Source organism: Squalius cephalus (genome assembly GCF_949319135.1).
Source record: "Squalius cephalus genome assembly, chromosome: 19".
In the NCBI taxonomy this organism is placed as follows: Eukaryota; Metazoa; Chordata; class Actinopteri; order Cypriniformes; family Leuciscidae; genus Squalius; species Squalius cephalus.
Window position 1 is genome coordinate 8,241,259 of NC_137140.1, and position 22,338 is coordinate 8,263,596.

The 22,338-nt window shown below is 35.9% G+C and overlaps 2 protein-coding genes and 1 long non-coding RNA gene across 4 annotated transcripts in view; 2 read left to right on the forward strand and 1 right to left on the reverse strand.

Moving 5' to 3' along the window:
* The first annotated feature begins 785 nt into the window (after positions 1-785).
* Positions 786-13,263, forward strand: uqcrc2b (ubiquinol-cytochrome c reductase core protein 2b). Of its 2 annotated transcripts, none has more exons than XM_079851068.1 (14): positions 786-921; positions 6,718-6,804; positions 8,177-8,326; positions 8,409-8,473; positions 8,711-8,767; positions 8,865-8,989; positions 9,247-9,344; positions 9,687-9,744; positions 9,834-9,929; positions 11,716-11,915; positions 12,000-12,080; positions 12,521-12,597; positions 12,702-12,855; positions 13,071-13,263. In XM_079851068.1, the coding sequence occupies exons 1-14, from the start codon at positions 889-891 to the stop codon at positions 13,152-13,154; spliced, it is 1,365 nt and encodes a 454-aa protein (XP_079707194.1). In that variant the 5' UTR covers positions 786-888; the 3' UTR covers positions 13,155-13,263. The 2 variants fall into 2 exon arrangements, with proteins under 2 accessions (XP_079707194.1, XP_079707193.1); XM_079851067.1 differs by lacking the exon at positions 6,718-6,804 and adding an exon at positions 6,839-6,940 and having other exon boundaries at positions 787-921.
* Positions 13,264-16,467: 3,204 nt separating this feature from the next.
* mosmob (modulator of smoothened b) lies at positions 16,468-20,802 on the forward strand. Its single transcript, XM_079852249.1, has 3 exons — positions 16,468-17,144; positions 19,927-20,139; positions 20,240-20,802. The coding sequence occupies exons 1-3, from the start codon at positions 17,033-17,035 to the stop codon at positions 20,422-20,424; spliced, it is 510 nt and encodes a 169-aa protein (XP_079708375.1). The 5' UTR covers positions 16,468-17,032; the 3' UTR covers positions 20,425-20,802.
* Positions 20,803-22,024: 1,222 nt separating this feature from the next.
* LOC307147258 overlaps positions 22,025-22,338 on the reverse strand; it is a 404-nt gene continuing 90 nt past the window's right edge. The window contains exons 2-3 of the long non-coding RNA XR_013819252.1: positions 22,151-22,209; positions 22,025-22,059 (exon numbers count right to left, since the gene is read on the reverse strand). This is a non-coding gene — a long non-coding RNA (uncharacterized lncRNA). The remainder of the gene's footprint in view (positions 22,060-22,150; positions 22,210-22,338) is intronic.

Here is a 22,338-nt window from a genome sequence, read left to right on the forward strand (position 1 = left end):
TATGAAAAAAGATTATAATATTTTTTTTAAAAGCACTAAGATTTTTTTCACATCTGTTTTCAGAAGTGTACTATTGTATTTAGTGTAGTAATAATAATTAGTTATTACAGTTCTTCTGAACATTCATGAATCTTTTGTTTGGAGCTTTACTGGAGGTTTTAACTGATCTCGGGTCAGTTTTATCATGTAGGTTAATTTAATGAATTTTTTAACAAACATTTAATGAAAAAGGAGACTTACAGTTAATTGTTTCTAAATGACTGAAATACACAATTCCTGTTTAAAACATTAAAAAATAATAATAAACAAATTATGCAGACAATTCATGTCAAATGGTATTTAATGAGTTGTAGTTTACATTTAGTAGTAAAATCTTCATAAAAACACGGAATTAGTTTGTAAAAGGTGTCTTCATGCACGTTAGCGCTTCAAAACAGAACATTTTGCTAATTGATTTAGTTTCAAAAAGTTTAGTTTCTCCTATCACTAATAGTAATTCGCTTTGTTTATTTAAAATGCTTTTTTTTAAACAGTAGTCGTGTTAATTAAACTATACTTTTTTTAATTAAAATTAAGTTTAAAACCTTAAATTTAAGCAAATAATTTATTTTTGTATATGTCCATAGCTCTAATTGCTTTGCAGCTTGTAAGAGGGACTCAGAGGAGCTGAACACGCAGCGTCAGCGGGTTTTGATTTTGTTTATTTTTATTATTATATTAAAGGCATTGAATACGATGCATTGAATTGAACAGTAGGTGGCGGTGTGCTCATGACACCAGCCCGCCATTAAAACAAAAGAAGAAGAAGAAGCAGAGAGCGAAGGATTTTGGGTAGGACATCCTTAGGTCAGCCATATTGCTGTGGTCTGTCTGAAGGAGAGAGAGAAGATGAGGGGGATCCGGGGAATAAGCCAGTTATCGGTGAGAATTTCATTAACATGGTTAAAGATGACTAGTAGAGGTTCTGCTGCATAGTTTTGTGTCTTATTTTGTGAAGGTGGCACTGACTCTGGCCTTGGTTCTCACGATGATATACCCGGTTCACAAGAGATACAGTTGTCAGTTCAGCTCTCAACATGTCATTTTATTAACTTCATTTTATCCATATTTTTAAATTCAGTTATGTAAGTTATCGCAGCGGCTTTCAGTGCAACGGAACCACATCCTAAAATTGAAAAGCCATCTGTATAGTTTCTTGTATAAAGACCAATGATGTTTTTTATACCCATTATAGTACTGTACTGTTAGATGTATAATTTTTTTATTTGATTTATACATTCGTATTATTTTATTTATTACGCTATTTTTTCTAAACATTTCCATGGACTCATAAGCTTTCCTTTCCTGATATGACAGCACTTTGAAGTCAGCTGTACTAGAGCAGGAAGAGTGACATAATGAAGATCTAGTGTGTGTGTGTGTGAGAGAGAGAGAGAGAGAGAGAGAGAGAGAGAGAGAAAGGTTTACTTATCTTAGTTGTCATGCGATTCATTAATTCTAAAAGTTTAATAGCTTTTTTTTTATTACATACATTATGAGTTAAACGTTCATACACTTGTCTGTATTTATGTTTTTCATGATATTAAAAACCTTTTGAGTGGAAGGTTTATGCTTAAAAATGAGAAGTGATAGAGTTTTAGATAAATTCAAATTTAAGTTTCATTTGTCACACACAACTATGTACAGTATAATGTGTTGTGTAATGCTTTTAGAATTCTTTATAAACTATATATATATATATATATATATATATACACACAGTACTGTGGCCAGTTGCATAAACTGTTAAGACTAGTCTTACAAGTTAGTCATCCAATTTTATTCTTTAAAACTGTTAATAACTTTTTAAAGTCGGTCACATAAAAACGTAGATTGGTCTAATTTGACACCGAACAGTAAGACTGATTACCCCTAACTTACTTCTAGTTGATCATACTAGTTCTTAAGACACAAATGGCTATGTTTATGCAACTGGCCCCTGGTCAAATGTTTGGAAACAATACTATTTTTTTATATTTTTGTGAAATATTATTACACTTTAAAATAATGGTTTTCTATTTTAATATACTTTAAAATATAATTTATTTCTGTGATGCAAAGCTGAATTTTCATCAGCCGCAACTCCAGTCTTCAGTGTCACATGATCCTTCAGAAAGCCTTCAAATACGCTGATTTATTATCAATGTTGGAAACATTTGTGCTGCTTAATATTTTTTATAACCTGTGATACTTTTTTTAGGTTTCTTTGATAAATAAAAAAATTGAAAAAAGAACAGCATTTATTTAAAATAGAAAACTTTTGTATCGTTCAAAAGTTTGGGGTCAGTAATTTTTTTTGTTTATTTTTTTTGTTGAAAGAATTAATACTTTTATTCAGCAAGGATGTTAAATTGATAAAAAGTGATAGTAAAGATTTAGTCTATATTGTTCTAAAAGATTTCTATTTGGAATAAATGCTGTTCTTTTTAACTTTTTATTCGTCAGTGAATCCTGGAAAAAGAATCACAGGTTACAAAAAATATTAAGCAGCACAACTGTTTCCAACATTGATAATAAATCAGCGTATTTGAAGGATTTCTGAAGGATCATGTGACACTGAAGACTGGAGTAATGGCTGATGAAAATTCAGCTTTGCATCACAGAAATAAATTAGCCTATATTTTAAACTAAGTATATTAAAATAGATAACCATTATTTAAAAGTGTAATAATATTTTCTTTCAGTATTTTTTTATCAAATAAATGCAGGCTTGATGAGCATAAGAGACTTCAAAAATATGAAATAGTAATGTTTTCAAACTTATGAGTCATGACCCATACTATACTAATACAGTGAGGAAAATAAGTATTTGAACACCCTGCTATTTTGCAAGTTCTCCCACTTAGAAATCATGGAGGGGTCTGAAATTGTCATTGTAGGTGCATGTCCACTGTGAGAGACATAATCGGAAAAAAAAATCCAGAAATCACAATGTATGATTTTTCAACTATTTATTTGTATGATACAGCTGCAAATAAGTATTTGAACACCTGAGAAAATCTATGTTAATATTTAGTACAGTAGCCTTTGTTTGCAATTACAGAGGTCAAACGTTTCCTGTAGTTTTTCACCAGGTTTGCACACACTGCAGGAGGGATTTTGGCCCACTCCTCCACACAGATCTTCTCTAGATCAGTCAGGTTTCTGGGCTGTCGCTGAGAAACACGGAGTTTGAGCTCCCTCCAAAGATTTTCTATTGGGTTTAGGTCTGGAGACTGGCTAGGCCACGCCAGAACCTTGATATGCTTCTTACAGAGCCACTCCTTGGTTATCCTGGCTGTGTGCTTCGGGTCATTGTCATGAGAAGACCCAGCCTCGACCCATCTTCAATGCTCTAACTGAGGGAAGGAGGTTGTTCCCCAAAATCTCGCAATACATGGCCCCGGTCATCCTCTCCTTAATACAGTGCAGTCGCCCTGTCCCATGTGCAGAAAAACACCCCCAAAGCATGATGCTACCACCCCCATGCTTCACAGTAGGGATGGTGTTCTTGGGATGGTACTCATCATTCTTCTTCCTCCAAACACGTTTAGTGGAATTATGACCAAAAAGTTCTATTTTGGTCTCATCTGACCACATGACTTTCTCCCATGACTCCTCTGGATCATCCAAATGGTCATTGGCAAACTTAAGACGGGCCTTGACATGTGCTGGTTTAAGCAGGGGAACCTTCCGTGCCATGCATGATTTCAAACCATGACGTCTTATGGCTCGTTTCCACTGAGCAGTACGGTACGGGACAGTATGGTACGGTTCGGGTCTGTTAACCATGATCTGGCTAGCGTTTCCACTGCCAACAGTACCCTTACTTGATAGGCGTGGTGTTTGGATCGACGTCATTTTCGCGCGAAGAAGAACATAGTAAACTACAATGGATGACATACAGCAGATCTTGTTCTTGCTCCTCGACATGTTTGTCACAAGAAGACAAGCGCCGACATTAGGCTTTTCTCAATATCAAGTACGCAAAGTTTGTACTTGCCATGTGCGACTCCTACATGCAAATGGTACAGCGCGTTCTTAAAAGCGTCACTCAGCTCGCTCTGCTACTCCGGTTATCTCTGTTACTCTGTATGTACATTTTAAGCAACAATAAAATGAAATGTGTTATAAAACACCACTCTGCCTCTTTTCGTTTTCATTTAGATAAATGTAACATTATAGGGACACAAATGTGGTTCATGCGCAACGCATATTGATTATTCACTGCACGTTATACGTTATTCTATTTCTAACAAAACGAAAGTTAAAACAACCCTAACGTTACCTCTTTTCGTTTAAAAAAATAAATAAATTCAACATATTCCAGGCAATATATGCATTTGTACAAATGTTGCAATAAACATCAGTGATAATCTTGTAGTAAAAAAATGACAAGAAACCATATTTCTTTTTGTAAAATTTCAGTTTTATCAATAATAGCCAATATAAAAGTTTAAGTAAAAGGTACAAGAAGCTATACAATAAGAAATAAAGCAAACAATTAGTCAAATATCCAAATGCAGCGCTCTAGTCTAACATTACAACAGTAAAGTTAAATACAAATAGCCTATAATATGAAACTAAACTTACCCTCAGCCAAAACGATTGACATGGAACGAATTATATATTCACGAGACCAAAGATCGCCCGTTAGGTCTACACAAGACGAATTATATCTCATGTTTAACCACTACCGTCGGAGTCAGCGGCGAACGACAGAAGAACTAGCCGAGGAAAGGCTCATCCAGCCGGGAAACATGAGCGCCGAGCGCCTGCTGATCGCATGGATCTCACAACCGGGGGAAAAAAAATCATCTTTATAAATAAACCACAGATTTGAGCTTTAAACAACTACATTCTCGCCTGAAAAACTCTTAAAATTACATTTCGTGACACAGTAACAGTAGTATTATATTAAACTGTATTAAATGGCGCTTCTTATGTTGTCATTCCCCTTGTAGCACGCGCAAGTGACGATTCTCTGTCAACCAATCAACATCCTGCAGTGAGTCTAGCTTCACCTTTTAGTACCGTACCACTGTGCTAGGTACCCCAATGGAAGGGTACCTAAAAAGTGGTACGGTACGGTTCGGCATTTTGGTACCATTCACAACTTTTGATAGTGGAAACGCAAATAAATGCGTACTGTTCCGTACCGCTCAGTGGAAACAAGCCATTAGTGTATTACCAACAGTAACCTTGGAAACGGTGGTCCCAGCTCTTTTCAGGTCATTGACCAGCTCCTCCTGTGTAGTTCTGGGCTGATTTCTCACCTTTCTTAGGATCATTGAGACCCCACGAGGTGAGATCTTGCATGGAGCCCCAGTCCGAGGGAGATTGACAGTCATGTTTAGCTTCTTCCATTTTCTAATGATTGCTCCAACAGTGGACCTTTTTTCACCAAGCTGCTTGGCAATTTCCCCGTAGCCCTTTCCAGCCTTGTGGAGGTGTACAATTTTGTCTCTAGTGTCTTTGGACAGCTCTTTGGTCTTGGCCATGTTATGGTGCGTTCAAGTCATCTCGTATAGATCGTATTTACGAGTTGAACGCACATGAACGCCACCACAATGTCGTAAATACCAGTGGGGAGCTCGGGATTTTCTTTAAGCCCCGATCTGTACGAGTTGGGGGCGTGTCAGTGATTAACATGGCGGAATACACAATACGTAAAGGTATTTAGCTGTGATATTGTCAGGCTTTTCTATTTACAGAGCAGTTAGCTAATCGCCAACACAGAATATGATAGTATTATAATATAACAATGCAACATATAACGATGAGCTGGCAGTGGCTTCATAAATTAATTAAAAACATAAGAATACAAAGTACACCTGATGCACATTTCTTTGTTCTTCATTTTCTAGAACAAGAGTTTAAGAATCTTACTGTATTTTTGTGTAATTAATTAAGAGAAAGTACTCCGCCATCTTGCTCCGACGAAAGTGACTTGAACGCACATGCCGTTATAAGCACGACTTCCCACCTCGTACGTACGAACTTCCCAGGAGGACTTGAACGCACCATTAGTAGTTGGATTCTTACTGATTGTATGGGGTGGACAGGTGTCTTTATGCAGCTAACGACCTCAAACAGGTGCATCTAATTTAGGATAATAAATGGAGTGGAGGTGGACATTTTAAAGGCAGACTAACAGGTCTTTGAGGGTCAGAATTCTAGCTAATAGACAGGTGTTCAAATACTTATTTGCAGCTGTATCATACAAATAAATAGTTAAAAAATGATATATTGTGATTTCTGGATTTTTTTTTTTAGATTATGTCTCTCACAGTGGACATGCACCTACGATGACAATTTCAGACCCCTCCATGATTTCTAAGTGGGAGAACTTGCAAAATGTTCAGCAGGGTGTTCAAATACTTATTTTCCTCACTGTATATATAGGGTTGTAAGAGCAACAGTATGATGATAATTTTACTTCTTACCTCTATTAGATGAGATCATCACTCTATACAGCATCGGATGTTTAATTACATATTTCTGGTGTTATTATGACTTCAACTGAAATTCACATGAAAAGAAGGGCTTGTAACTCTCTAAGTTTCCCAAGCATCACCCCTTTTGTTCGTGTGAAACGCGGGTTAAGTAGCCATCCCATGCCTCGCTCTTCCCCTCTTTATTCTGTTATTTTTGCACACACTCTTTCTTCAGAGGCGTGATGTCTTTTGTGATTTTCAGAGGAGGCTTTATGCAGCCCAGGCTGCCCGTAAGGTGGAGGTTGCGGCAGCCGTGGAGCCAGTAAAGTTTCTGCCGCAGGAAGTGCAGGTCAGTGGATGATGATTTGTCTCTCTCTCCACAGAGACGCTTCTATGCGGCCACTCAAAGGGACCAGCCCTTAACTGTGCCTCTGTCGGGCGTCAAGGTCTCGGCAGGCGCTCCTCACATGTACCAGGATGTTCATGTATGTGTGGTGCTGGGGAGGGTTTCTGTTCTGATATTAGGGACTGTCTATGAAATAGGAGGATTTGAACTGAATTGCCATTCCCATATTGAATTTGAAATTTGTGCTGCTATACCAGAAAGAGTTAACTAGTTGAATGCAAGTTTGTGATTAAACTAATTATTTTATTCAAATTATTTTAATACTAATTATGCAAATGTATTCCCTGAAATGTACAATGTGTATTTTTTAAATTGAACAGATATGATCCAATATTTTTTTTGTCATATTGTTTTCAGGTAACTTTTAAATAAATGTTGACACCAACATTTTATCATATTGATCCCATAATATATTGAGCTATATCCAGATAAGTGCACTAATATTAAACTTATTCCATAGTCTATTAATTCTATTCTATTCAATTCTATTCAATAATTTATTGGATAAATATTATAAAATATGTGTGAATTAAATCTCTATAAGCAGCATTTCAAATGTTAAATTTCAAATGTTAATTATCATTTTTTTTATAGAAATAGCCTATGTTGTGTGATTGATCACATGTTTAGGGGTAATTCAAACCTGAAAAATGGAATTCATTATAAAATTCCAAATCATACAGATGCTATTTAGGTGTTTATTAATGTTGATTGTGTGTTTATTGAGAAATATTGAATTATAATGCAAATTCCAACTTGGTGATATAAATTGACATTTCAAAATAGTTATATTTTTATTAAATCTCATATACAACCAAATATAACATGAAATTAAGTTAAACAAATTCTGTATCCCTGTTGGAACATCCACAAGAAATACACGTTATTTTTTTAAATAATATAGAAAGTAAAATTATGAAAATTTGCAGGTGAGATCAGTCATCTGATGATTAGCTTGTGCAATGAGATGAGTAATTACAGTCTTAATCATATGTGCTCTCTAAAGTGTCCAAATCTTGTATCCCTATTAGGAAACGACTAAATTAGGTACTCCGTTTGTTGAAAAAATACATTTATACATGAAAATAAAAAATCAATCAAACATAATGTTGTTAAAACTTATTAAATATTTGATGACAGCTCAGTGACAATTTGACATCTTTTTATAAGTCAAAATAAGTCTTCTAGTCTATTGTGTGACATCAATAATTCTATTAATGTTTAGCCTAACTTGAAAATGCCAAAACAATGATATTAGTAAGCAATTGGTACAAATTAGAAGGTGTAAATACACTCATCCTTTTCCCCATTCCAGGTGACAAAATTGCCCAGTGGGTTAGTGATTGCTTCCTTGGAAAACTATTCTCCTGCTTCTCGGATTGGTGTGCTTGTCAGGGCCGGAAGCCGATATGAGGCGATTGACAACCTCGGGGTTACACACATGCTTCGTCTGGCTGCCAGTCTGGTATACATCGATCATGACTCTGTTTGACTGCTAGTGTGCTGTGACTCTATTAGCATTCACTTCTATATCCTGCTGATTCCAGACAACCAAGGGAGCATCCGCCTTCAAGATCTGCCGTGGTGTTGAGACTGTCGGGGGAAGCTTAAGGTCAGTTTGACAGTGTCACAGAATACTGTCTTCTGAATTTCTATTATTTGTGACAGAATTCAGTGATTCTCAAGTGGTTTTGCTTCAGGATTCAGGTTTACCTTCTGTTTTTTGCCCTTTTGCTGTTCAAGACCTTTTCAGAACAGACCTGCCAATCAATGGCATAATATATTTGGTGCATTATTATGATCAAAGGATGCATACTTTGTAAGTAAATGTATATATTTTTATGTGCAGTGTGTCAAGCTCCAGGGAGAACGTGGTGTACACCGTAGACTGCCTGAGAGATCATATGTGAGTAGAACACATTATTAGTTTGTCTGATAATGTGTAAAGATTAGTGTGATCTCTTCTTCCACCGAAATCATGTTGTCTGTGTGTCCTCTCACAGTGACACTGTAATGGAGTACCTGATCAATGTGACCACTGCACCAGAGTTTCGTCAATGGGAAGTGTCAGACCTCACTGCCAGGGTGAAAGTGGATAAGGCACTTGCCAATCAGACTCCACAGATTGGTATGCAGTTTTTAACCCTTTAATGCTCACTTTAGACCTTTTGAATTTTTTTAATTGTTTACTTCATTTGAATGGTGAAAAACTGCTATATGAACACACTAGAAGACAACCAAGGATTACAAGCTTGACATCTAAATGAGGAATACTGGAGGAGAATGACCTGTATAGTTTTGTCATTGGTTTATGATACACTTCGGTGGATGGCAGTTCTAATGTTTCCACTTCCTGTTTCTATTTTTCATCTGTTTGTGCTTCAGGTGTCATCGAGAATTTGCATGCTACAGCTTATAAGAATGCCCTGTCCAATTCCTTGTACTGTCCAGACTACATGATTGGCCAAATCACCACAGAACAGGTAAAACAACATATTTTACTTAAGTCACTTAATAAGTCTAATTTATATAATGCCTAAACACTCAGGAAAACACTCAAAATGGTAACACTAACATAATAAAAATCCATTCTTCAATCTTTAAAGTTTAATTTAGTTGTATAATAGCTGATATACACGCTTGTGACCACACATCAATCCCAACATTCTTTATTAATGCACCAAGTTATGACGTTGCTTAAGAACGGTAAATAACAATCCTGCAACTGCACAAATATACCTACCACAGCAAATAATTGTGTATAATGCATTACAAATAAAAGTTAAACGTTGCTGTTTTCTGTATTTTTATGTCCTCTTACACAGATGCACAGCTTTGTTCAGAACAACTTTACAAGTGCAAGAATGGCCCTTGTTGGTCTTGGTATGTAATTATATTTTTAAAGAAAAACATTTAATCTGACCCAAAAAAGGCAATGAATTCAGTTATTTGTACTGTATGTTATTGTGTAGGTGTGGATCATGACATACTTAAGCAGGTTGGCGAGCAGTTCCTGAACATCCGCAGTGGAACAGGCACTGTTGGATCCAAAGCCGTGTACCGTGGAGGTAGAGAGCATTATTACTACTAGAACAGTAATGCATGTAAAAAATACAACACACAAAACACATGACTTTATTGTAAAACCTAGTGAACGATCTTGCTGTCTGCTGCCTACATAGACAGCAAATGGACAGCCACACTTAAAGGAATAGTTCACCCAAAAAATGAAAATTCTTTCATTTACTCAGACTCATGTGGTTCCAAACCCATAGGATTTTCGTTCATTTTGATGTTTTTTATGAATTCGGAGAGTTTTCTATCCCTCCACTGAAAGTCTATATTCACACAAAACTCTGATACTTCAAAATGTTAATAAAGAGATTGTAAAAGAAATCCATTTAAAATCCATATTTCTGAAGAGACACAATTGCTTTATATGATTTCATTAAGGCTTTTATTCACATATTAACATTGGTCAGAGAACATATGTACAGCACTGAAATGTGGTAAACGGAAGCTCAAGCATACTTGCTTGATGCGCTGTTCATCATATAAAGCTATCGTGTCTTTTCAGAAGACTTGGATTAGACTGCTCAATTCATATGGATTTATTTTACGATCTCGTTATGAACATTTTGAACTGTCAGAGTTGATTGTCAGACTGTCAATTGAAGAACAGAAAGCTCTCAGATTCCATTAAAAATATCTTCATTTGTGTTTCGAAGATGAATGAAAGTCTTACGGGTTTGGAATGACATGAGGGTGAGTAAACGATGAGAATTAAATATTTTTGGGTAAACTATGCCTTTAACAGTCACTCACACACAATTTATATTTACTCATTTGGCAGATGTTTTTATCCAAAGCAACTTGCAGCATATTCAAGGTGTATGTTTTCTCAGTTTGTACGTTCACTTGATAGTTTTAGCACTGTGATGTACCAGCTGAGTTATGCAAGATAGTGTTTCTCAGACAAAACACATGAGAACTGAATAACAATGCAATACTTTTTGGGTTTGTAGTCCATATCTTTTTGCTTTCAGGTAATGTGTGTGCTAGCCCACGCTTAAGTTGACAATGAACTTTTAGAAAAAAATATTTGACAATTTATAGGCCTTCTCAGTAACAAATAGCTTAAAGCCTTTATATGTAATGCATTCTAAAAGTATTTTTAGTGCATTAATAATGTCTTGTAATACACCTTAAAATGCATTGTACAGTTTAATGAATAATTGTAACCACAGTTATAGTCCATTATTATAATACTTATCTATTCATTGTTACACCTTTAGAAAATATAATGCATTAAAACGCATGACAAACAACCAATTTCAGATGTAACTAAGAATGCAAATAATATTATAATGCATTTTTAGATTTGGCTACAGTTCTTTATGAAAAGATATAATACATATTAACATAAGCCACTTTTCCACCTTCGAGCCAAACTGTTCTCATTGCTGAACTGTTCCATTCCCGTGCGGATCCGGCCCAAAAATGATGCATTTTGGCTGTTGTTCAGCTGAAGTCAGTTTAGTGTTGATTCTTTTCCATTGTAAAGATCATCAATTATTAAATTAGTTCATTTCATATATAAAGCAGTTCTGCAGAAATGTTTTGTTGTTGTCATAATTTAGCTCAGCTCAGTTCTCATACAGCAACGTTAGTACAACTAAGCAAACCAGAGGCGACTGTGGCAAGTTAATACAAATGCTGTTCTGCTGCACACTCAAAAGTATGTACGTTTTCTGCACAAAAAGAGTGCATCATTTTAGGCCATATTTTAAGTAGGTGATTGGAATGCCGCATCTGACTCGCTGTGTAATGTTAGTCTCTGGCTCTGTTGTCCAGGTGAGCTGAGGCATCAGACTGGACGAGGACTGGTTCATGCGGTGGTGACGAGTGAAGGTGCGAGTGTAACATCAGCTGACGCCACAGCGTTCAGCATTCTGCAGCATGTGCTCGGAGCAGGACCACGTGTGAAGAGAGGCTCCAACACTACAAGCAAACTGAGTCAGGCCATCTCAAAGGTCACAGCTCAGCCCTTTGATGTGAGTATCTCTTTATGAGACCTTCAGCTCAAAAAAGGCTTTTATGAAGGACTCTGTAACTGTGTCTGTCTGGCTTTGTTGCAGGCCTCTGCCTTCAATGCCAACTACACTGACTCTGGTCTGTTTGGAGTGTACACCATCTGCCAGGCTAACGCTGCCAAAGACGTACGTGTGATTTACATTACGCTCTGGTTTCAACATGAATTTATTCTACGCGTGGCGCTAGCCAAGGCCATGGGTTTGATTTCCAAGAAACCTCTCATTTATGATTGAAGAAGCCATAATTAAGCTATTCAAGATATTCTATCTATCACCTATCTATCGTTCTGTGATTCTATCTATCTATCTATCTATCTATCTATCTATCTATCTATCTATCTATCTATCTATCTATCTATCTATCTATCACCTATCTATCGTTCTGTGATTCTGTCTGTCTATCTTACAAATGTGAAACTTTATTAAAATAGCCAGTGATTTTAATGTACATGCAACATTTTGTTTGTAATAACAAATTAGGCTAGATTTAACATCAAAAGCTAGTGGTGTTACCCATGAGAGTAAAAAGTTTTCTATTTAAAGTGTTTTTTTCTTTTTCTGTTCAGGTAATCAAAGCAGCAGTCGGTCAAGTTTATGACATTTCACAAGGAAACCTCGCAGCGGCTGACCTCATTAGAGCTAAGTAAGTTTTCATCATCTTGATGGCTTGAGAACTAAAGTGCAATACTTTTTATACACATTACATATTTGTTTTCCTGCGATTATTAATTAATTTGGTGTGAGCAGGAATCAATTGACGGCCGAGTACCTGATGTCTATTGAGAGTTCGGAGGGCTTAATGGAAGCTATTGGATCACAGGCGCTGGCAGAGGGTTCCTACCATTCCCCTGAGGCTATGACCCAGAAAATTGATGCTGTGTCTTCGGCTGATGTTGTCAATGTAAGCAACTGTTGTCAAAAAATTGAATAAAGATAAAAATTTATTCTGAAAAATAGTAATAATAAATAAGTGGGTATGTCCTACATGTTCATTGATAGTGTATATTTTGCTAATAGTAGTGTATTTAAGGCTTTCATCATGCTTTTTTTTCCCATTAGGCTTTTATCATTTGGATTGGAATTTGCATAACAAACTTGGTCTCATTTGTTTTTCAGGTGGCAAAGAAATTCATGTCTGGAAAAAAGACTATGGCCTCCAGTGGAAACTTGGTCAACACACCTTTTGTTGATGAAATCTGATGGGCAATCAGTACTCTCGCACATTTTATCTTTCAACAGTATCTAACTCTTCATTTCACTAAAATGAAATGAGAAAATGTCCATGATATCTTTATTGTTCCTGTAAAAAGATAAATAAATACTTGGTCTTGATACTTCTAGAGAAGAACTCAGCACTTGTCCATTTGAAATGTATAGAAGTAAATTAATAAAGTATCTGCCGACACCAACAAATATTTATGAAACAAGTTGTGATTTTGATCCTCTTACCACTTAAACCTTGAGATCTGAATATAAAAGAATAATGGTAATTGACCAGTGGAGTATTACTGGGATGTTTGTACAATAAACAGGGTTCAAACCAACATGAAACCTGGGAAATGTCAGTGTTTTTTAGATTTTGATTCATTGTAAGTGCAGATTTTAAAATCATATGCATTATTCATGAATGAGAAACATACTGTATATGGTACAGCATTCTAACTGATTTATTATCAATGTTGGAAATGAATAAAAAGTTTAAAAAGAACAGCATTTATTTAAAATAGAAATCTTTTGTAACAATATACACTACAGTTCAAAGTTTTTTAAAGAAATCAATACTTTTATTCAGCAAGGATGTGTTAAATTGATGATAATTTATAGTAAAGATTTATATTGTTCAAAAAGATTTCTATTTAGAATAAATGCTGTTCTTTTCAACAAAATAGCAGTTCAAAGTGAAAGGGTTTATAATAAATATATATACAGTGCCCTCCACAATTAATGGCACCCCGGGTAAATATGATCAAAACTGGCTGTAAAAAATAAATCTGCATCGTTTATCCTTTTGATCTTTCATTCAAAAAATGTGCAAAATTCTAACCTTTCATTTAAGTAAAAGAATTGAAAGTGGGGGGAAATCACATTATGAAATAAATGTTTTTCTCCAAAACACGTTGGCCACAATTATTGGCACCCCTAGAATTTTTTACGAGTAAAATATCTCTGAAGTATATTCCCATTAATATTTACCTTTTTTAGTACACCAGGGTGACTAGGAACATGAAACTGTCCAGCTATGACTTCATGTTTCACAGGAGTTTAAATATGAGGAAACACAAAGGCCAAATGTCCTTAATCATCCATCACAATGAGTAAAACCACAGAATATAGTTCTGATTGTTGAGCTTCACAAAATAGAAAGTGGCTGTAAGACAATAGCTAAAGAATTGAAAATCCCCATTTTGAACATCAGGGCAATAATTAAGAAGTTATAATCAACTAAAGATGTTACGAATCTGCCAGGAAGAGGACCTGTGTCTATATTGTCTTAATGCACGGCGAGGATGAAAGTTTGAGTGGCCAAAGATGGAGAATTGCAGAGATTAGTTGAGTCTTGGGGTCAGAAAGCCAAAAAAAATAAAAATAAATAAATTAAAAAAAACTACATCCCCACATGTTGTTTGGGAGGGTTTCAAGAAAAATCCTCCTCGCTCCTCCAGAAACAAACTCCAGCAAATTTAATTGTCAGACATGACTGGAACTTCAAACGGCACAGGGTTCTGTGGTCAGATGAGACTAAAAAAAGAGCTTTTTGGCAGCAAACACACTAGATGGGTTTGGTGAACACAAGGATAAAAAGTACCCTATGTGTACAATTTAATATACCGTTGGATCTTTAATGTTGTGGGCATATTTTTTTGCTGGAGGTCCTGGACTTCTTATTCAGATACATGGCATTGTGGATTCTATCAAATATCAACAGATAAAAAATCAAAACCTGACGCCTTCTGCTAGAAATCTTATAATGGGCCGTGGTTGGATCTTCTATCAGGACAACGATCCAAAACAAACATCAAAATCAACACAAAAATTTGTTGCGGAGCACAAAATGAAGCTTCTGCCATGACCGTCCCAGTCCCCTGACCTGATGAGTGGGCTGAACTGAAGAGAAGAAGCACAAACATGGATCTGGGAATCTGAAGGATCTGGAGAGATTCTGTATGGAGGAACGGTCTCTGATCTCTTGTCAGTTATTCTCCAAACTCATCAGGCATTATAGGAGAAGACTCAGAGCTGGTATCTTGGAAAAAGGAGATTGCAAAAAGTATTTAATAAAAGGGTGCCAATAATTGTGGCCAACGTGTTTTGGAGAAAAACATTTATTTCATAATGTGATTTCCCCCCCACATTCAATTCTTTTACTTCAATGAAAGGTTAGAATTTTGCAAATTTTTTGAATGAAAGATCAAAAGGATAAACGATGCAGATTTATTTTTTACAGCCAGTTTTGATCATAATTACCAGGGGTGCCATTAATTGTGGAGGGCACTGTATATATATATAAATCTATCTATATATATATATATATATTTATTATAAATCCTTTCACTTTCAACTGCTATTTTTTAAACTGGGACATAAACTGAACAAATTTCACAGACATTTGACGAACAGAAATGGAATAATGACTCCCTGAACAGAGCAAAAGTCATGTCAAAAGAAGCAGTCAATATGTGGTGTGTGTGGCCACCAGCTGCTGGCCACCAGTCTTATTACGGTGCATCTCATCCTCATGGAGTGCACAAGATCTACCAGTTCTTTCTGTGAGATGTTACTCCAAGGTTCTCGAAACATGTCTGTGGGGACATATGGTTAGATGTGGTTTGGCACTGCAAGGAAAATCAGCTGTCCATCCTGTCTGCCTCTAGCACTGTCTAACAGGCCTCTACATTACGGATACAGCAGTTTATTGCTATGTTCACAGAGAGACCTGCAGCATGTCTATGGCATGTTCACGCAGATGATCAGGGATCACATCATTAGTCACATATTAAACCTCAAACAAATCATATTTTCCCACCTCAGACATTAAACACCTTTTATTCTCAACCCCGTAAACAGATCAAATGGAATTGGTTTAAAAAGGAACACCTACCTATGTGCCCCTCATAAAAATGTAATGTAAATGTAAAAATAACTACAAATGTAACATTTATGATCATTTTCACATTTGTATGGGACTGAAGTTAAAAATAGAATAATGTGTCTGTGGTCTATTTTTGTAAAAAAAAGTTTTCAATTTAGATGTTTAACTAAAATCACAACTTTATTGTGCTAGTCATTAACATGGAATGACCCATTTACAGTGTTGTTTGTGGAATTGTACATAGGCCTACTGAGTAATATTGATAACATCATGTATTTACTGTAGGGTTAGTGTTTAGTTTAGATCAGTTGCATGTAATTATGCAGAGATATACATTCAAGCAAATATTAGATAAAACTTCTATTTTGTTCATTGGCATTTCTAATGAGAGCACAACAACTGTCAAAATCAGACTGGTGACGTCATGTGTTGCGTCATCTTCTCCTGCCCCCTCCGTTATTCCTTACAAAGGGAAAACATCTCGCGAGCAGGGTTTTGTTTTGAAAGCTTCGCGGACGCTGTTTTACGGTATATTAGTTTAAACCGAAACGCGGAAGAATATAAGACAAGAAGGACAACTGCAGTTATCGGTAAAGCACGACATATTTGCCAGCATATCCGATAGTGATGCGTGAACAGACTCGTGCGATATCCATAAATCAAAAGGGAAAGATCCAGCACGGACGTAACATCGGAATACTTCTGATTTTCCTCACATTGATGCTCAAGCATTAGATGTGGTTAATGGTCAGCTCTGGGGTAACGTTACGGGAGGAGTAATACTTCATAATGGGATGATGGGCTGTGTGTTGAATGTCATACTGCTGTTTGCATCATAATCCCTCATCTGACATTCAGATGCTATCTTACTGTGATGAACTGAGATATCATCTCCATGAGGTTCCCACTGGAAAGAGGGAGTGAAAGTTGTCTCATACAATCCCAAACATCTAACAGACCTCAACTCATGAAGTTCACAATCTGAAGTATGAAAATGGATAAACTCACTATTATTTCAGGATGTCTCTTTCTCGCAGCAGATATCTTTGCTATTGCAAGTATTGCAAATCCAGATTGGATCAATACAGGCGGCCAAGAGGGTAAGAAACTTAATGTTCAGTCAAATACTATGGTAACTCACTAACTCTTTAGGTAGAGCACACGTGTATCTGCATGTGCAATGTTTTTATACTTGAGCGTAAAGAGCATTGTGTATCTCTGCAACACAAACATCCATTTAATCCATATAAAACAATTCATCTGGATCTAATACATTTATGTATGCATTAAACAAGCGCATTTTCCCTGCTGTAGATGTTGGGACACATTGCAGGTCAAAAAAGGGCACTATAATTCTCTTTTCTCCACACAACCATTTATGGGTAGAACATATAAATATATAAAGCATCTGGCATTAGCTGTTAAAAGCCAGTGATTAAATGTTTTGCATTAGTGAGATGTGCAGAAGAACGCTTTTAAGGGAAATGTGTTGTTGATTACTCAGTGTGTTTGTTGCTGTATTAATGAAGTCTGTTGGGAATTGTCTTCCACAGAGATGAGATCTACACAGCAGTTAATTAGTTGGAAAATTGTTCTGTTATGCAAACGTGGGAATAATATTAATAGAATGTTGTTTCTGCAAATGATCTTACAATGGATCCTAACATTTTCCACTCCATTTTAACTCTCAAAAAAGACAACAAAATATTCATTAAACTTTCTGACTTTTAACACATGGGCCCTGCAGGGTCTGCAGACATTAGTTTTGTTGAAGAAGAACATTTTTTTATTTCACAAATTATTATGAAGATACTCTCCCAGACGAATATGTCACAAAACAGATGTTCACCAGCCGTTTCTTGATTTTTTTTTTTTTTTTTTTTTTTGTCCCATAGAGATGTAGCAGAGAACAAAAAGTACAATGCTCACTGAATGCTGAAAACATTCACAGCACAATCTTACTGGAGAAATTATCTATCTATCTATCTATCCATCCATCCATCCATCCATCTATCTAAAATATTTTTGCATAATGATGCTAAACTGTACACACTTTATGCTGCAATGCAGAAGTAAGCTATTTTCTGTGAATGTGCAAGACTTCCAGTTCATTAGCTGCTATAGGTAAATAACTAAGAATAGCAAAGTTCAGTAAATGGGGAAAAAAAAGTGCTACAAACCAGTGTGTTTATAATGACGACAATACATTAAAATATTATGTTAAGAAATACCAATTTGCAAAATCAAGCAGCATAACAAGCTGTTTTGTACAGCTAAAAATAACTGGCAGCGGATGACACCGGAAGCGAGACGCATTCAATTTACAAATGGCCGCTCTTGCTCTCAGGTTAAAAATAGGATGGATAATTGGCTGTTCTCCCACGCAACCTATGTCTTATGTAGCTGTGCTACTTTCATCTCTGTCAGATCACTCCAGCTCTTTTTGTTCTCCCGTAATAAAACAATCCAAATCAGTATTTCACATCCATATAATTGTTTCTGGAAAGTACCAGTAGTGTGTGTTAAACTTTGTATATATACGTGTAGATACATTTACATTTGAATGATATAGCAAATGAGTCACAAAATTTACTCAAATATATATAAAAATAACATAAATATATTTCAAAGACTTGTGCACTACATTAACAAAGCTGATGGGAGATTTTGAGACAAGGGGTTAAACAACTGTTCTTATGGCGTCACTCTAAAGATGTGTAGGGGAAAGAACAGGATATCCTGTGAAATGACTTTAAATACAACTTTCCCACGGTAAAGCTGGATTTGGCAGTTTTACAACCAATTACTCACATTTTGTTAGTGTTTGTTGGAGTTGGTGTCCAAATTAGATTTTTACATTAGTCTTTTATCTTGCTCATACAGCTTAACCCTATAAAGCCTACTGTATCATATTTGATACAGACATTTCTAATGCCTCTAAGTTATCGAAGTTATCAAATCTAAAAAAAAACTGTTGTACACAATCTGCTACATGTCTTCTGATTTATTGTTTATACCTTTTAGCTAGTAAAAAGCCTTTTAGTAAATTGTAAAAAAGTTTTGCTGTGAAATCTCACTGATTTTTATAAAGTAAATGTAAGATGAACTTTTATATTCATAAAATTTCAAGTTGAACACTTACTGAACACCTACTAAAGTGAAGCAACTTTGGTTTGCTTGATTATCTAAACATAGTTTTTCAGAAAAATATCATGGTAAAATGTGAGTATCAAATATGAGACATTAGGATTTTGAGGAATGTTCATTTGTAAATCTCTCAATCAGAATTGCACTGCATTATGTTTTCGACCCCTGCAATTAAAACCACAGAGGTTTGATCATAAAACTAAGCATTTAAATATCATCTTACTAAGACATTATTGGGAGATATAGAGTGATATATTTTATGTAAGTAGTCTGCTATACTGTTATAAAGATCTCATTGATTTACATTACAAGCTATCAGAATTTCAACCTACTTTTGGTCATATAAATATCAGCAACTGCACATTTACAGGCTAGGAGTCATAAAGCTTTAAAAAAAGAGTATGATTTAAGATATATTTTAATCAATTGTTTGTGTATTTGTAGAAATGGATTGAATTCACCCTCTTTCCTCAGCTCAATTTAAATGACACCATTTCTGAATATTATAAGAGACTCCTATAACTCTTAGTTCTTCTTGCCTTTGCCCATGTTACAGGAAATCTGCATATTGATATCATCATTATGCCCTTTTGTAAAGTACTTAAAGGAACATGGCATTATTTACTCACCCTTGTGTCATTCATGTATGCTGTTATCTTCTTGTGTTATGTGGTGTTAATCAAAAACTTGTTTTACTCTTTAAAGTCATGACATTTTCATGTGTTTTGCATGTAGGAGCTCTTACTGTGGGTCTAGTCAAGCAATGCCAGACCATCCATGGTCGAAGCAGGGTATGCATCTCCCCAAGCCTTCCTCCAGAATGGGTCATTACCCTGTTCTTCATTATCTTGGGCATCATCTCGCTCTCTATCACATGTGGCCTGCTTGTGATCTCACACTGGCGGCGAGAGGCAACAAAGTATGCCCGCTGGATTGCTTTCATGGCAAGTAGGTTACCTAAAGGGAAAATTGATGTGCACAAATAATCCAAATCTGTTGATTGGTTTTAATAACCTTATGTTATTTTTATTTTTTTTACTTTTCATAGTGATCCTCTTCTGCATGGCTGCCCTCATATTTCCAGTTGGATTTTACATCAATCAAGTCGGAGGACAACCTTACAAATTACCCAATAATACTGTTGTTGGATCCTCATATGTACTTTTTGTTTTATCAATATTTTTCACAATAGTTGGACTTCTTTTTGCTGGTAAAGTCTGTCTGCCCGGCTGACAGTCCTTCTGGTTTTAAGATTTTTTAATGCTAAATATTTGAACTACTTGACTTTTTCAATGCCAGTGTGGTTCAACTGATGACAAACAAATAGGTCAACTTCAAACGGATTACTCATTGACACAAAAGGGCCTTTTCGCAGTGGAGATTTGATTCGAATTGTACTGTGGTCAAAATTTTGATCAGATTTACGATAATGTACAGTCATTAACACTAAATAAATGATCCTTATATCACCCTGTGGGGGTTTATTTTGCTGTAATGACCAGCTGACTGTACATTATCCTGCTTATGACATGGCTACTCACCAAATGAATAAATGGACATGAAACACTGATTTGAGTTTAAATGATTTATAAAATTGTTCAATGCATATTACTTTAAAGGTACATTCAGTTCTACAAATTTAGAAATAAAAATGGTGTACACTTACGTGATATCAAGACTACACACAATAAAAAAGTGTTTTTTAATGATGTTAAATGCCGCTCCACCCCCTCAATGTATTTGGCCATGTTGAAATTACATGACCCGCTGTGTCACTAAACGACGGAGAGAATCGCCACGGTTGCCGCTCTCAGTGGATATCATAACCCTAGTAGCGTAGTGTTGTTGAGTGATGCAAAGAGCGAAAGACAATGGAACACACACAGGGCCTAAAACTAATTTTTTGTCACACCTGCCAATGGCCGATGACCATTGGTGAAAATTTACCAGCCATAAATATTTTTACCGGCCATGACAAATTTAGATACCAGTGAAAATTCTCACCACCACCAAGGTGAATTGGTTTAGTCTTGACTTCTGGTCGTGACTTAGAATAATGACTCTGAAAACTTTAAACATTAGCATCACTTTATTGACCGTATAGATACTGTAACCAATATGATGAAAAACTATATTGATAAATGCAGCATTCTCTACTTAATGTAATGGTAAAAAAGAGAGAATCAAATCAAATCAAATAAGCAATAAATGTGGCAAGTTCAAACATGAGGAACACATTGCATGAAACATTAGATGCTTCCTCCAGCCTCATAGAAACAGTCGTCTCTGCAGTATCCTTGGAAGTCATCAGAGCCAAAGAACCCCTGCATCACACCTCTTTGCTCTCTTCCTCTGTAGCCTTCACCACAGTCTTTGTATGTAGTCTCACAATGGAGACATCTGGATAGACTGTATGGAACCCTGTACAGGTTTCTGAAATTTTCACTGAATGCCTTCCAGTTCACGGCACCTGAAAAAAAAAAATTGTCAGCTGACATCATCATTGTCTTAATATTCAACCATACATAACTGAGAAAAAAACAGAGAGAGAGCTGTGATTAACCAAACAGTGACACTAATAAAACTTACTGTCCAACCACTGAAAGTGAGCCTCTCGGCGGAAACTTTCCATGCTCACAATGCTGTTGAAGCACCTGCAGGTGAGGGCAAGGGAGCCAACTGCAACATCACCATCTTGAAGCACAACCTCCAGTAAGATTTCACGAAGGACCAGCGGAGGAAGCTATACATGAACAAAACATAACAATCTGAACTTCTCGTGGTTATAATGATTCCCTTGCATTTTATAAATTGAGTAATAACAAATACATGCCTCCTGTATGTTCAGGGGTTGGTCAACGGTTGCCACTATGAAGGGAGGGACACATGAAGAACATCAGTAAATGACAGTCAACATTTACTATAAATAATAGAGCACCTCAAACAAAATAAATCATACCAGTTTTGTGTGGCTTGTCAGTCTGCCTTCTCTTTCTTTGCTGGATTTCCATGACCGATCTTGATAAATTTATGACATGAAAACACATTAATAATACAGTACATCAAGTTTCATTGCATGAAGATATGACAACTAAAAGTCACACTAACTGTAAAGGCATTTTGCCATCCTTGTCATTATTTTTTAGA